Source organism: Squalius cephalus (genome assembly GCF_949319135.1).
Source record: "Squalius cephalus genome assembly, chromosome: 2".
Taxonomy (NCBI): Eukaryota; Metazoa; Chordata; class Actinopteri; order Cypriniformes; family Leuciscidae; genus Squalius; species Squalius cephalus.
The window spans coordinates 5667284-5684252 of record NC_137123.1 but is presented as its reverse complement, the minus strand read 5'-3'; the positions used below and the strand labels follow the sequence as shown (position 1 = coordinate 5684252).

At 39.5% G+C, this 16969-nt stretch overlaps 1 protein-coding gene across 1 annotated transcript in view; it reads right to left on the bottom strand.

The window, feature by feature from the left end:
* Window positions 1-10806: 10806 nt before the first annotated feature.
* The window catches only part of LOC307154794 (uncharacterized protein), a 66775-nt gene continuing 60612 nt past the window's right edge, over window positions 10807-16969 (bottom strand). Inside the window, exons 19-27 of the mRNA XM_079864884.1 lie at window positions 16794-16913; window positions 16487-16668; window positions 16216-16377; window positions 15934-16140; window positions 15624-15856; window positions 15474-15540; window positions 15300-15391; window positions 14194-14344; window positions 10807-12726 (exon numbers count right to left, since the gene is read on the bottom strand). Coding sequence (XP_079721010.1) covers window positions 12586-12726; window positions 14194-14344; window positions 15300-15391; window positions 15474-15540; window positions 15624-15856; window positions 15934-16140; window positions 16216-16377; window positions 16487-16668; window positions 16794-16913 — 1355 coding nt within the window. The 3' untranslated portion in view covers window positions 10807-12585. The remainder of the gene's footprint in view (window positions 12727-14193; window positions 14345-15299; window positions 15392-15473; window positions 15541-15623; window positions 15857-15933; window positions 16141-16215; window positions 16378-16486; window positions 16669-16793; window positions 16914-16969) is intronic.

The window sequence follows — 16969 nt, the reverse complement described above, 5'->3', positions numbered from 1 at the left end:
GAATCTCAACAATGGTGACAAAAAGAATATTCAATTAGGAAAACAAGACAATTCAGATCATAATTTATTCATACTGCAATGCATGATGGGAGCCATGGATGAGTTTTGATTGGTGGCACCCAGAATGCACTGCAACATGCTTTATTATTGTCACCATTGTTGAGAATCACAGGCTGATTCTTGGTGTCAGTGTGTCCAAATAATATAATTTTTCAAAGTCTTTTGATCAGAACAACTTTCAAGAAATCTTTCTGATTACATTGAAAATGATTAACATGGCATAATATTAGAATCACAGGCAGCTGTAATCAACAAGGTAAACTTAACTCTCTAAATGAGTTTTGTGATTCAGGTCAAATTATGATTATGTCAAAACATAACCAACACCACCTGATCAACGTTTCTCTTTGTTCATCTGAGAGTTATAACCCAGATACAACAACCAAACAAAATCTAAAGTTATTAGTTTAAGGGTCAAGAGCCCAACTAAAGCCAACACTGATCACCATAATGGCAACTTAAAAAAGAGATTTTCTCCTTCAGTAATTCTGCTTGTTAACATCAGGTGTCTTCAATAATGCTCAATCATCACTCCAACAATTACTTAATTATCTCATTATCTTTAACACTCTTGAGTCTGGAGCCAAATAAACTCACAGGAGAGTTCATTTAACACTGGAGTGTTTGCTGTGTGAGTTCATGGGTGGAATAAATATATGGCAGGACTTTTACATTCTGACCCCTGGACTCTCCACCTCTGGTGTGCGTGTGCGTGTGCGTGCGTATGTGTGTGTGTTGTTCAGTCACCTAAAGCAGCTTCCCACATAGCAACATTTTGACATCCCAGATCTGGGCCACATCTGTTTGCCAGATGTGGGCCACAAGCAGGCCATAGCAATGCCACATGTCAGCCAAGAGCAAAGAAATAAACCAGAACTGAGTCACAAAATCTGTGTATATTAAATATGGAGTCATCTCAGCCTTAAAAAGCCTGTTAACAAGCAGAATCACTGAAGAAAAGAAGAGAACAGAAAAAAGAGATGAGCAGAAACACAAGAACTACAAGTGACTTCAGCCATAGATTGACTTTTCATGCTCATGTTTGTTAAAATTGTCTAAATGATTGTTATAATATTGCTGGATCTCATGCTGCAGTAACACAGGGTTTGAGATATGAATATATTAATGGAACAACACAATTGTTAGATTGAGGAAATCTCAGTGAATCAGTCTATTTCATGATGATTATAAAGCCATCAACAGGTAACCATCATCACCTGATCTCATTTCACTTTAGCTTTCTTTGCTGCTGCAAATCTGTTTAACAAACACACTGTCACAGCGGCCAAAAAAAGACAAAATATATAATAAGAGTTAAGAGGCCAACTAATGGAAACACTAATCACTGTTATGGTGACTTCAAATGAGTTAAACCCCTGTTAATTCGATTTCTTTACTCTTGGCTGACATGTGGCATTGCTATGGCCTGCTTGTGGCCCAGATCTGGCAAACAGGAGTGAGCCACCAAAGGGCCGTCATTCCACGCTGCATGTTGGCCAGATCATCTTTCCACGTGTGCCAGATGTGGGCCGGATCTGGGACGTCATAATGTTGCTATGTGGGTTAAAGCACAACTGCTCTGATAATTACCTGAAAATTTTATGATGCTCTGCGCCACTAGAGGGAGCGCGATTTTCACATGTGGTTGGAGTTAAAAACGAAAGTAAAAAGAGAGAAACTACTACGCCATTCGGAAGCATTGAATCTGTTAACACTGGGATTTTGTTTTACACACCATTTTATGTCAACGGCTGCATATTTTGTGGTAAGTTCAGAACTCATTCTTCATGTAACCATCTAGTCAAAGTGAGCTGCTATTTGGTTTTGAGTTTCTTATCTTTCGACTGTCTAACTAACAGAGAAGGCATTTGCATTTGTAGTGGAAAGCAACCGCTCCGGAAGCTCAGTAATGCTAGTTTTAGGTTTGCTTATGATATTCACTGTATCGCATATATTAACTTCCATGCTGCATGTGGGCCGGATCATCTTTCCACATGTGCCAGATGTGGGCCGGATCTGGGATGAAACAATGTTGCTATGTGGGATATTCGCCTAGGCTGCTAAAGGGACCGTCTGCATATTCCATTCACAGTCCAAAAATATAAACGTCCAATCACTCATTCCAGTGAACGATATTTACAAGGTTATAGTAAATGCCTAGGCACACTGAATTACCGTATGTACTTTTGCCAATGTCTCACTTGTACAGTACAAAATGATAAAATAAAAAGTGCTTTAACGTTTAAAGTTTTGTTTTTCCCATGTTCCAAAAGTCAGGGCTGAAGCCTGAAGGGATGGTTTTAGGGGGTCATTATAATGATCATTGTTTCAGAGGATCCACAGGCTCAGACTCATCCTGCTGGATTGTCAGAAACTGTTGCTGTTGCATCAACAAGTTTTCCTGTAGCTCAAACAGTAGAGCGTTGGCGCTTGCAATGCCAAGGTCATGGGTTCGATTTCCAGTGAAAGCAAGAGTTGATAATATAAATGTATACCTTGAAATTTAATGTAAGTCGCTTTGGATAAATGTGTAAATGTGTTGTCTCCCTGATCAAAATATTATGATGATAAAATCACCTTTTAATGATATGATCATAATGAGAAAAATGCATTTATGAATTTATAGTGTATTTATGAAATTATGTCCACTAAAAATATGATTCTTAGTGAATTATAATCTCTAATATATATATTTTTTGCTACCTTAACATTTTTTCCACTGCGCCGTGGTACACGGACACGTGCCGTTAGTGTGTTTCCTCAGCACAGTACAGAGGTGGAGAGTCCAGGGGTCAGAAAGTAAAAGTCCTGCCATATATTTATTCCACCCATGAACTCACACAGCAAACACTCCAGTGTTAAATGAACTCTCCTGTGAGTTTATTTGGCTCCAGACTCAAGAGTGTTAAAGTTAATGAGATAATTAAGTGATTGTTTGAGTGATGATTGAGCATTATTGAAAACACCTGATGTTAACAAGCAGCCAACATCACCTGATCTCATTTTCTCTTGGCTTTTTCACTGCAACAAATGTGTTTTATAAACACATAATTATAGCAGCCAGAGAAAATTTTACATTAAAGAGTCAAGGGTCAAGAGCACAACTAAAGCAAATGCTAACCACCATCATGGTGACTTTGAAATACAACTATTGATTTCATTCAAACAGAAATGAAATAAAGTCAGTCTGGTTAGTAATAAGTAAAGCTGGTAATGCTGTTTGTGAAGTTGTTTAATTCTTCTCTGCTGAGATCTTCACAGATTTAATGTCTTCTTTTCTCTTCAGTTGATTTCATCTAAGACTGTGTCTGAAGTCAGTTGTAGTTCTTGTGTTTCTCTTTCCTTCAGTGATTCTGCTTGTTAACAGCAGGTGTTCATAATTAATGCTCAATCATCACTTAATTATCTCATTAACTTCAACACCGCTTTAACTCTGTAGTGTGCACACATATGAACACTGAGCAGTGTTAATTTAACATGGGCGTTTTTCTGTGTACTATTACATAAATCGTACCTGTTTCATTTACGTATGACTGACAAATATAAATCACATTGTTTATTAATACAATTACATAAATCTTATCGGTTTCATTTATGTATGACTTCAAAATATGAATCACTTTCAGAGTATTGATTGGTTTATGTTAAAACTATGTAATCCAAATGCATGGAAATTTTATATGCAATTCAAATACATAAATCTTATGTTTAGACACAAATTTTTTTTGAGTGTAATGCTGCAATGCCAACCACTGTAGTATTATGAAATGAATTATTTCTTAATTGCATTATGATTAATTTCACTGAGAAAATCATCTGTACCTGTAACATTGATCAGGACTCATGTGATGAAGATCTTGTGTCCTTGATCAGACTGAACTCCACACCAGTATTCTGAATCTTCTTCAGTCACATGACTGAGGCTTCCCGTCAGGAGCTGCTTGTCACATTCACCGTCTGTCTTCGTCCTGTCTGCACTACACTACCCAGAATCCTCTGTTATCATCACCTTCACCTGCACATCATCATGATCAGCACCATCACCATCACCTGTGTTCCATCATCATCTCTTGCATCTGTTATGTCATTATCTCTGTGTATTTAGTTCCCTCTGTTTCTCTGTTTCACTGCCGGTTATTGTTTGTGTCTGGGTGTTTGTACAACAGCACTCTGTTTCGTGTATTCGCCTGTTTAGAATCTAATGTGAGAATTAAACCTTTGTTATTATTTGTATCTCCGTGTTTTGCCTCCTTCTTCATCTACCTGTGACGTGACAGAATAACCGGCCAAAAGATGAGTTGGGAGCTTGCTGGACAGATCGCGGCTTTGGCCCTGGATAGCACCAGGAGGTTTTGTCTTCTCGCTGTCACCAGCTCTTTAAAAATGAGACGATCAAGGCGTGTTACCGGATTGGGGCCGAGGTGGTCGATCCGAGGGAGCTTCCAGATCTCTCCGGTCTGGACTGGAGAGAGGCAATCTCCAGGTGTCTAGAAAGCTTCATCGTCACATCGCCGCCCCGGTGTTCACTCCCGGTCCTGAGTTTCGTCCAGCCGAGCCTGCACTTCACTCCAGTCCAGTCCAGCCGAGCCTGCACTTCACGCCAGATCTGCCGAGCCCAAGGCAGTATGCGTCATGCCCGCCGCCCTTGAGACTGTGAGCGTCATGCCTGCCGCGCCTGTGACAGTAAGCGTCATGCCCGCCGAGCTAGAGACTGACAGCGTCATGCCCGCAGAACTATTGTTTTCTTTTATCCCGCTGAGCTCAAAGCCCTCTTCGCCGCTGGTTCTGCCCAGCTCAACGCCCTCTTCATCGCTGGCCCTTTCCAGCTCAGAGCCCTCTTCATCGCTGGTCCTGTCCCGTCCAGCACAGAGCCCTCACCTCTGGTCCCGTCCAGCACAGAGTCTTCTCCGCTGGTCCCGTCCAGCACAGAGCCCTCACCGCTGGTCCCGTCCAGTACAGAGCCCTCACCGCTGGTCCCGTCCAGTACAGAGCCCTCACCGCTGGTCCCGTCCTGCCCAGAACCAGCGCATTACGTCAGCCCTGCCGAGCCTGCTCATCACGTCCCGTCTGCCCAGCCAGAGACTGAGCCTGTCCCGGTCCCAGTTCCTGTCCCAGACCCTGTTCCAGAGCCTGTCCCAGAGGCTTGTCTTGACACCGTCATTCTCCCCAAGAATTTTTTTTGGGGGGGCCATACGTCTCCGCCATGGCCACCCGAAGGGTCCTCTCCGCCATGGCCGCCTGAAGGGTCCTCTCTGCCATGTCGTAAATACCAGTGGGAAGCTTGGGATTTTCTCTAAACCCCGATCTTTACGAGTTGGGTGCGTGTCACTGAGAAACAGAATACCACAATACTTAAAGGTATTTAGCAGTGATATTGTCAGGCTTTTCTATTTACAGCGCAGTTAGCTAATTGCCTGCACAGGATATGATGGCATTATAATATAACAATGCACCATGTAACATTTCTAGAACAAGAATTTAAGAACCTTACTGTGTTTTTGTGTAATTATTTAAGAGAAAGTACTCCGCCATCTTACTCCGACTTGAACACACCTGCCGCCGTAAACACGACTTACCACCTCGTATGTACGAACTTTCCTGGAGGACTTGAACGCACCAATAGACATGATAAATACATAGACACTCTATTGGCCACTGGATCGTACGTCAACGGCGCCGCCGTATTGCTGAGGGCAACTTTCCCATACCTCTCATCATGGGAATTGAGAAAAATGGCTGCTTCGTGTGCTGCTTGAGGCCATACAAATCGCTGCACAATTGAAAACAGGTCTCGGGGAATTACCTTTCACAAGCATGACTGAACATTTGTTTCTGGTTGTATTTGGTTATTATATAATTAGTAATAGTAACGTCAGTCAGACGTTTAGCTGTTAGTTAGCTGTGAAAGTTGACATGATAGTTTTAGCTTAAATATTATATTTTATATTATAAAGTGAATTTCCTGAACTCTACATACATGACACCACCCTGTCTCTTTTTGCTAAATGTTCGTTTTAATGATCAATATTATAATGTTTTTTATTCATAATTTTTTTTAAATGAAAACAAAAAGAGTCAGGGTTGTGCTTTATATTTCGTGTTGTTGTAAATATGCAGTGAAGATAATCAATTGCGTTGCCTGAACCACATTTGTGTGGCCATTATGTTAAAGATTTTTTTTTAAATGAAAAAGAAAAGAGGCAAAGTGGTGGTTTATAACATATTTCGTTTTATTTGTAGCCTATAAAGAGATAACCGGAGTAGAGCGAGCTGAGTGACACTATCAAGTACGCCGCTGTTCCATTTCAGAATTATCGGACTTGTGTCCTCCCGTCCTCGGGAGTTCGTTCTCCTGAGTCGAACTTGTCAGTCCGAACTACCAAGGACTCAAGTCCTAACTTTGCGTACTTGGTATTGAGAAACGGCTTATGGCAAGCTCTCTCGAGTCTCGCGCGCACATGATCATTCCCCACGCTCTCGCGCTTGATCTCCTCTCGCCTGAGCTGCTTCTTCTTCTTCTTTCGTTTTTTGGCGCATTGCATTCTCAGTGCATACCGCCACCTACCTTTGCTGTTATGCAGTTTTTCCTTTTTTTTTCTTCTTTTTTTCATTCTCACTTGCCTGTTCCTCACGTCACATATCAATCTTTATATATAATTATTTGATGCTCCATCTCATTCCATCTCCCATATCCGATATGGCGCTGCGTGTTCAGCTCCTCCAGACCGGTGTCGTGCCGAATTTCGACCCCTGCCGAATTATTACCCCCCCTAGTATTGGTAGGTTTAGGATTAGTTGTGGGGGAGGGGTTAGGATTGGGGTGGGGTTAGGATTGGGGTGGGGTTAGGATTAGGCAATCAGGTACTGACTTCAACGAGGGGGGTAATAATTCGGCAGGGGGTCGAAATTCGGCACAACACCTGCCTATGAAATCTAGAATAAATTCTATATTCTGCTCTATCTCTATTAAAATCATAACCTAACAAATATGCCTAATCATTATTAACCTTCCCTCTTTCGTTTAAATATATCAACTCCTTCCTTTCCTCGCCATACCTTTTTCAATCGTATATCACATGTTCTACTGTTTCTTTCTCCCCACAATTCTCACATAAACCAGTCTCATGAACTCCAATTATAAAGCGATGAAAAAAAATTATATTTATATATAATATAAATTATATATAAATATATACAGTATATCGTCGCTGTCCGATGAAAACCGCGTATGTCCATTTTGCCGATTTTGAGATTTTTCGACGGATAGAATGTCCAGGTTCATTTCCGTATACAGTATGCTTCACGTCTAAATGACCAATGAAAAGTTGTGAAATCATGTCATCTGATTTTCACGTATATCCATTTGCTGTCAAAGCTGTCAATCACGCCGCGTATCTCCGGCCCTGTGGAGGCATCTCGCCGATCTAAGCGTCTCTGTAAGCTCAGCATTGGATAGCCGAATAACTCTGTGAGGTAAAGTATCAGCAAACATTTGTTTTTGACAACTGTTCAAGTTTATTATGGCGCTTTTCCACTGCATGGTACGGCACGGTTCGGCTCGGTACGGTTCGGCTCGGCGCGGAACGGTTCGGCTCGCTTCGCTTTTCCACTGCGTGGTACGACTCGACTCGGTACGGCACGGTTCGGTTCGCTTTAGCTCGGTTGCTTTTCCATTGCAGTTATGTGCGTTTGTAAATCCGGGGACGCGTGCACTGATTTTTATTTATAAAATAGTGTTTTCTGTCAGTGTCTGGCAAAGATGAAGTTGACGATCGCCATATTCGTAGTAAACGCGCCTATAGAGAGAAATAACATTATTATTAAGTCTTTTTGAATATTTGATTGAATGCTGAATTTTGCGCTTGTTCAATTTAATAAAATTAAAACTTTAATTGTGATCATTAAAATAATTGAATATTAAATATTTTGTGGCCAAGTTTTTCTCATTTATTATATATATATATGCCCTCAGCACATGCGTTAAAAATTATCCGGCGCCGCCCCTGACTGCAAGAAACAGTTTACAAGAAACTTTTTAACTGCAAGACACTACAGCGTTGGCTGTTGTCTACTGGCTATTTAAATCTAGCGGGTTTGTCTCGTGCATGGTCTCGTGTCGCAAATACAATGACACTGGTAGTGACGATTCTGTCTGACCAATCAGTGATCTTCAGTGTTTTCACGTCACATTTTAGTACCGGTACGGTACGCTTGGAACCTCAACAGAGGTGGTACCATTTAAAGCGAGCCGAAGCGAGCCGTACCGTACCATACCATGCAGTGGAAATGCGCCATAAGCGAGCCGAAGCGAGCCGTACCGTACCGTACCATGCAGTGGAAAAGCGCCAAAGCGTGCCGTACCGAACCGAGCCGTACCGTACCATGCAGTGGAAAAGCGCCATTATATATTTGCAATATATTCACAACTGTTATTTACTGGTAAATGGTCTCTAGACAAAGTAATTATCACTGTTTATTGTGGAGATGTTCACGCACGGGTCTGTTAACTTAAGCAATACTTTTAAGGTAGTCTAATATTTTTCTGACTAATAAATTACTGACACAGTAAAGGGTAGATTTATATAAAGAATAACGAATTTTAAAAAAAGAAAAAATGAAATTTAAATAAAGAAAAAACGAAATTTAAATAAAGAAAAATGACATTTAAATAAAGAATAAACGAAAATGAAATAAAGAAAAACCTGAAATTTAAATAAAGAAAAACGAAATTAAGTTAAATTAAAAACTTAATTTAGATTGATAACGGGTAAAAAGGCTAATAGCCTACATGTTGGGTCCGTGTACTTTTTCGTTCATTCATTATTCTATTTCGGAATGAAAGATGAAATGTAAAAAAAAAGGGTGCAGCTTGTTTTTTTGTTTAAAAGAAAAAAACTGAAATGGCTGTATTTTTTTGTACATAGCATAGCCTACTTTGTTATGATTTTAGTATCATAATGATTAATAAATGCACGCACAATTATCCGTGAACTTTATTTGTACAAATTGCTGCACATTCATTTAATTCTGCATTTTGCACACACAAGTTGAAAGGCTTCAAATCGAGTCTGTAGGTCTACTATACTGTTGAAAGTATGAAAAGTGAACAGTAATAGGATGCACAATTTGAGACGGGTCGGACATGATTTTGACCACTTCATTAAGTTTTGTTTTGTAGAAAACCTTTCTTTAAAGTGAATTTCGTTTTGTATAAATTGTATCTTAATTTTAATCAATTTTTCATCAACCAATTGCCTGGAGTGGATTTAATAAATAAGAAGCTAATATATAGCAGACAATATAATCATGGAGGCGCCCGCGCGGTCACTTGCATTGCACGTTAACTGGAGCGCATCTCATCCTAACTTAACGAAACTCAGTGTATGCCTCACACAGACATGAGAAAGACATCAAATACACAAAGCTTGAAAAGTCTTTAAACGAAATAATTCAAAACGAAAAGAAAAAGGCTCTCTGATTATGTATGATTATATGATCATATAGCCTAGCCTATTTTGTGAATTGTTCATTCCCGGTTGGCACACATTTTGCTGCCCTTACAAAAGTGCCGCTCTAGGCAATTGCCTAGTTCGCCTATATGGACGCACCGGCCCTGGGGTCAGCAATGAGTGTATTGATTCATTGTCCCTTCATAGTTTGCAAGAGACATTTAACAAACTGAGACATAGGCTATTTAATAAACTGAGCGTAGCCTATTCATCAGCGACGATATGTATGCAAATATTTCTTAAATATATACAAGCATGTGTGTGTATTTATATGTACAAAATAATTATACACAGTACACACACATATATTATGTAAACACAAACTTTTATTTTTGATGCGATTAATCTCGATTAATCTTTTGACAGCCCTAATTTATTAACTTGGTACCTAATCATACCCATTTCCTCCCATTCCCGTTTCTTATCTAATATTCCTAAATCAATTTTAACCTCAGAAATAATCCATTTCGGAACCTCTCCCCATCCAGGTGACACACTACATTCCATATTAGCAATCTGATATTTCTCTGCTAACTGATTTATCTTCCATCCATATCCTCTCTCGTTACTTAAGTATTCCCAACAATTATTTAAAACATCTTTAGCTATACTTTATCCAGTGTAACTCTTTAAAGATGTCCAAAATACCAAAGACAATTTAACTCTCCGTAATTTCAATGGCATTTCATTCGCTTCTACTAATAATGCATTGTTGTTTTAACTGCTCCTAAGCATATTCTAAGAGCTCTATATTGATTCTATCTAGCTTTTTTAACAATGATTCTGAAGCTGACCCATAAATCATACATCCATAATCAACTGTCGATCTTATCAAGGCTTGATAAATTGTTATCATTGAGTCTCTTTCTGCTCCCCATTCTTTCCCAGCTATTGCCCTCATCACATTTAAGACCCTCCTGCATTTTTTTATCTATTTCCTCAATATGTTTTTTCCAGGTATATCTCCCATCTAACCACATTCCTAAATATTTAAAAATTTTAAGTTGTTCAAAAGGTTTTCCATATTATAATAATTCAATATCCTTAAAATCTTACTTTTTCCTACTGAATACCATATAACTTGATTTACTAGTTGACATTTTAAAACTCCATTCTATACTCCAGCATACCTGAAATCACTTGCTTTGTATTTCGCCCTCTCTTCCAAATAGCCCCGTCATCAGCATTTCACGAGTTCACACTTACAGAGGGCTCCGAGCTCGGAGTTCGGCCCGAACCCAGAGTACTCCCCCCGTATGTAAGTGTTTAGGACTAGAAGCGTGGAGAAGGGGTGGTGGAGGGATGCTGCAAAAACTGTCAATGGAATGAGGTGAGACTGCTGAGTATATATACACCTCTTACCACTGATTGCTGAGTGCTCTCCACTTGTGTTAATTATCTGAACCTGCTCCTCCCGAAACTTGTTAATAAAACATCATATAATGCACATCCCACACCAAATCCTACATATCATTAATCATAATATTAAAAATAATTGGACTTATAACACTCCCTTGAGGAATACCATTTTCTGCCTTATAAATTAATGACTGACACATTCCCACTTGAACTACAAAGGTTCTTTCAAACAAAAATTGAGATAACCAATTCTACATATTTCCATATATTCCTATCCTTGATGCTTTAATTAAATTAATTAAATTAAATTATCTCCATACCGTGTCATACGCTTTTTCTATATCTAAATACACACTCTACTTCATTACTAACCTTGATTAATGCATCCATAGTTGATCTTTTACCTCTAAATCCACATTGATACTAATTAAATGTACCCTTTTTCTCTAGTTCATATGTTAACCTCTGAACATGTGTCACCGGGGAGGGTCTTCCTCTTCCGAAATCCCCAGATCGTCGTGGGGACTTGATTGTCGAGTGTGAGGTCAAGTTTCCTGAAAGATTAAGCCAGAGTGCCAAGGACACTATCGCAAATGTTTTGCCGGCTTCTTGAGCCGTGTATACTGCAATGCTGGAGACATTGCCATTGGGAATTTTTGGTTTCATAGTATTTAAAGGATGAATATGAGGGGCTGCTGAAATTGTCGAACTGTTATTCTGTAATGTACTGCCAATGAGAGACTATCTGAACCAAAAACATTGCTGGACTAGACTAGTTTATGTGTTTGTCATGTACATTTTAGTTTTCCCCCATTTTAGTTTCCTTTGGCTCAAGTCCAGCAGAAAGTCTCCAGCTGCGAACTCTTGGCCAGCGTTTTGTTGTCAACTACACACATCTAACACATCTAAGTTTACTTATTTCAAAGATGGACAGTAGAGCATGTTGTGATGTTGCGGGACTACAATAATATAGTTTCTTATCAGCAGCCTGATCCTTTGGACACCTCAGGGAAGTCTTTCTGTGAAAGTAGTGTGTACTTTTTCTGCTAATACGGTCTAATACGGTTCTGCTGATGCCACTAAAAGTCATTTCCAATATAGTGGTGGCTCAAAGTGATGCTTGGATCCTCTCTCTTCTAAGTATGTGAAACAACACTTGATGGAGAAGTTATATGGTGAGAAACTCAAAAGCTCAAAGTCAGATAGAGGACAAATTTGTAACAAATACTAGATTTATTTCAAATAAATGATTCAAATTACTGATATTGTGGTTCATTTCTTATGCAAAATCATATGGAACTTTTGGCAATTTATGTTATTGTTTTTAATTGTGAAACTAAATTTGTTTTTTCACAAATGACTTCTGTGGGATCTTTTTGGATTGTGAGATAATGAGTTATGAATATGTTTTGAGTTTTGAATAGATTGTTTAATAGAAAATAAGATTTGAAATGTTACAGATATCACACTGCTTTAATAAAATACTTTAAACTGAAAAACAATTGCTTTATCTTATTATTTTTTTTAGCATATTAAAAGTGTAACCCAGTATACAAGCCTCTAAAAATCATGGTAGTTCCTCTACCAAAGAAATGTTGCACTTAAAGAAATGTATAGATTCACATAAGTGTATTGACCGCTGTAAATATATAGCATGTTAACTAGTGACATTTGTAACTGAGTCGGTCATGACAGAACCACTTTCATAAGAATGGCACTTCCTTTGCTGAATATGGATGCTTGTGTCATCAGTGTTTCTTGATGGACATCTGAAGAACTTCCTGTACTGCTGCCTGACCTGGACAAGAATGAGAAGAGAAATAGTTTTAAACTCTGGTTAAAAAAACTAAAACACAGAACATGTCCAGGTTATTTTTCAAGAATTTAATTTTAGAAGATGAGAAATGAAAATTAACTTAACCCTTTAGAACCTGAAGCTAAAATAGGTGTGAGAAAAATATATCGACTAAAACAACTAGCTTCCAGCAGACGGCCGTACGCAAGTCGACTTACACCAAAAGAGAAACCAGTGACGCATGTATGACGTAGATGTAGGAGTGGCGTAAGCTTTGACGCCTCTCGCGGTTCAAACAAACAGGGCTGGGCAACAAACTCAAGCTCCTCTCACATTTTCTCTCAAAAAAAATATATTTTTAAACTAATTTGTGACTGGTGTTTTGTTTTGCTCTATCTCTGTGTTCATCATTACGTTGTGCGTCAGGTCAAGGGTCACTCTTTCACTGAAACGGCCTTTCACTGCCATTATAGAGGCAGTGAACTGCCATTGTTCGAGGATCAGACTCGCTGTCCCAGTTTAAAACTAGACTAAAGACGCATCTCTTTAGCCAAGCATTCACATAATCCTTACCTTTTATACTACAGTTGAATCAGATTGAATGCATTAATATTACGAACAGCAGCTACGCTAATTATTTCCCATATGCTTTTCTGTTATCTCGGACGTAAAGGTAAATTGGAGGTAAATACAGATCGTCAGCTCCAGTTTGTATCCAGGCTCTCATGGAAACTACAGATGCCCCAACACCCGTGCAGAGATGACTCGACGCCCGTGCAGAGACGACTCGACGCCCGTGCAGAGACGACTCGACGCCCGTGCAGAGACGACTCGACGCCCGTGAAGAGACGACTCGACGCCCGTGAAGAGACGACTCGACGCCCGTGAAGAGACGACTCGACGCCCGTGCAGAGACGACTCGACGCCCGTGAAGAGACGACTCGACGCCCGTGAAGAGACGACTCGACGCCCGTGAAGAGACGACTCGACGCCCGTGAAGTAACGACTCGACGCCCGTGCAGAGACGACTCGACGCCCGTGAAGAGACGACTCGACGCCCGTGGAGAGACGACTCGACGCCCGTGAAGAGACGACTCGACGCCCGTGAAGAGACGACTCGACGCTGGCGATATGTTTATGCCCTAAATCAATACATGATTAACTAACTGTATTTCTCTATGTACATTTCTGAAATGCACTTTCTGTAAAGCTGCTTTGAAACAATATGTATTGTGAAAAGCGCTATACAAATACATTTGAATTGAATTGAACTGAATAAAGCTTGGAAGAGCCAGGACATTTTTAAATAAATCTCGGATTGTATTCGTCTGAAAGAAGAATGTCATATACACCTAGGATGACTTGAGGGTGAGTAAATCATGGGCTAATTTTCATTTTTGGGAACTAACCCTTTAATATAAAGTAGGTGAGAGATGATTTTCTGGTAGACTGTCTGTACTGATGTCTGACCTGATTATTGAAGACACAATAGACCAGGAACATGAAGGTTCCCTGCTGGGAGTTCAAGATCAGGAAGGGGATCTCCAGCTCCTTCCAGAAACCCAGAATCCAGGAGCAACCAAGAATCACAAACTGAGCCAGTGTTTTAAATGTCATATTCCTGCAGAGAAAGATGGAGAGTTAATATATATTTATTGATTATATTGTTGTGGAAAATCTGCAGTTGTTCTGTTATAAGTATGACTTTTGTCTGTAGAACACTTCTGTATATCAATCAACCACACTTGAAACTTGTTTATTAAGAAAGAGGTTTATGAAGAAAAACTCTGCAGTTGTTATTGTAAAAAATGTTTTTAAGAAAGTGGTTTATAAAGAAAAACATACCACACTTAATGTTTTAAGCATTAATTAAAAAGCATAGAGAGGAACAAAACATGTATTAGAAAGAGCTTTGCTAAAGAAAGAAGATAAATGCAAGCATTAGCGTCAGATGTGTTGCGGACGAAGTGCAGAATGTAACAAAGAAGAAAAGTCTGAAGAAGGAAGACAAAGAGGCGAAAGGCTTTATAAAGACTTATAAAGGAATGAATTCCCAGAACTCATGACACCTCAAGACTTAGGATTGGATAAATTGTCTGTAAGAGACTGATCATTTATGAGGGGATTTCCAAAGATTTCGACCTCAAGAAATCTGATGGTCTATAAAAGGCTGAAAGGAGAAGATGAAGGCAGACGCTGATTCTTAATGGCCTCTCCGGTGTTACAACGCTTGTAAACGATTTACTCTTGATGTTGTTTTGTCTTGTTTTTTAATATTAGTACTTTATATGTAAACTAATTAAGATAATAAAACTATATTTAATTGAAACTAAGAAACTCTTTTGCTGCTCTCGCCTGCCAAAAGTCTTTGATTTCTAAAAAGGTGAGCTGAACAGACCACGAAGAAGTCTTCTGACCTATGGAGTATGAAAATTCAGATGCTTATGATTTAGGACACATTTGACTTTCCCTAACCTGAGAATAATCAAAATAAGGTTAAAGGTGTCTAGAAATATGCAGCATATAACAATATATATACACATTTCATGGAGTGTTCAAATCATATTGTTTTTTACTTGGTTTGTTTCATATGTGAAACTTCAGCGTTCAGATTTTTCAAGGTGGAGGTCAGACTGATGATGATGTAGATGAAGAGAATCATGTTTAACTGCACAGTAAGAGAAACAACAGTAATTAATCTTTAATCACTTTTCCTTTTAACACAAAGTCATGATGAGACATGTGCTTACTGCTAGTATGACGCAAACAGGTCCCTGAAAACTCCAGTTAAAGCCTTTATCCATTTTAATCCAGCACCTGTTTAGAGGAAGAAAAATAATTAAATGAACAAACATGAAGGATGAAGGTGTTGATCTCTGAGTCTCTCAAACTAAACTCACTGTTCACTTCCGTAGCCTTTAGGATTCACCCCACCAGACACAGCCACCACAACCAGAGCAACCGTATATCCAATCACACACAGGAATCCACTTCTAAGCACCCCCCTCCTTTTGGAGCTGATCTGTGATAGGTTCTTCACACAGATGAAGAGCAGCACAGCTTCAATGAACATCCACACAAAGCCGGAGAGAAAGAGGAAGTGCAGCACACCTGCTATCACGGCACACAACACCTGGAGATCATGAGAGACGGTTATGATGATTCTCAGTGAGACTGTGCTGAGCTGTAGGGCTCCTTCATCATTCTCACCTGATGACGGTGTATGAGGCTCAGGAACTGTTGTGTGAGCAGGAACAGAAGGTGAGCCAACAGAAGACTCACGCAGAGGTTGATGCGAGCCACATTATTCACTCCAGGACTCCACTGACAAAGGGCAAAGGTCAACAGGGCCAAACTGAAGAACACCAGCCCCACGATCACACACACCAAATTCAACACGTCCAGCTCTGAGTCGCTCTGAGGAAACATGTCAGAGTACATGAGTGCCAAATCTGTGCTGTTCTTCAATGCTCACTATAAATGTTCTCGTACCTCTGATGGGCGACTGGTTTGCATGATGACAGCGAATGTGGACAGATGAACACAGGAACACACAGTGTAGCTTCTGTTGGTCTTTAAAACAGAACAACCATCTACAATCCACTCGCTGATATTCCAGTACACACAGGACAGAGAACTGCCGGGCTCAAACTCCTGCAAAAAGAAGAAAGAACATGCAGAAAATAGTATAACACTGAATATTAGATGTTTTCAGATGTTCATCAGTTCTCAGGTTGGACAAAAACACATTTCAGTCTCTCACGCTGATGTGTTTGAAGGTGAAGTTGACTGGTTTGGTGAGTTTAGTGTTGGTGGTTTTGAGAAGAGTAACTGAGATCACAGTGGACATCATGGTTTTAATCGTGTCAGTTGATGTGTTGAAGAATTCTGGCTTCAGTAGATTCTCCATTGTGTTATAACTCATGAAAGCCACAGCAGCTGATCCTGTGTGACAGAAACAGAAGAAACTTGTATTCAACACATTAAAACCTTTAGTTAAATGTGGTTTAGTGATATATCTTCTAGAAATGTTTTATTTAAAATGTTGTATTAAAACACATCTCACATACTTGTTTCATTGTTGTTATTGGCGATCCCAATGAGATCGATGTCCACAGAACAATTTGTTGTGACAAGTCGAGGGATTTTATCTAAGGTGACACTGGGTCCAACCATGAAGACTTCAACCTCTGATTTAGAAAATAAGCAGTTATGTTTTTTTTTTTGTTTTTTTTTAATTTTTTTA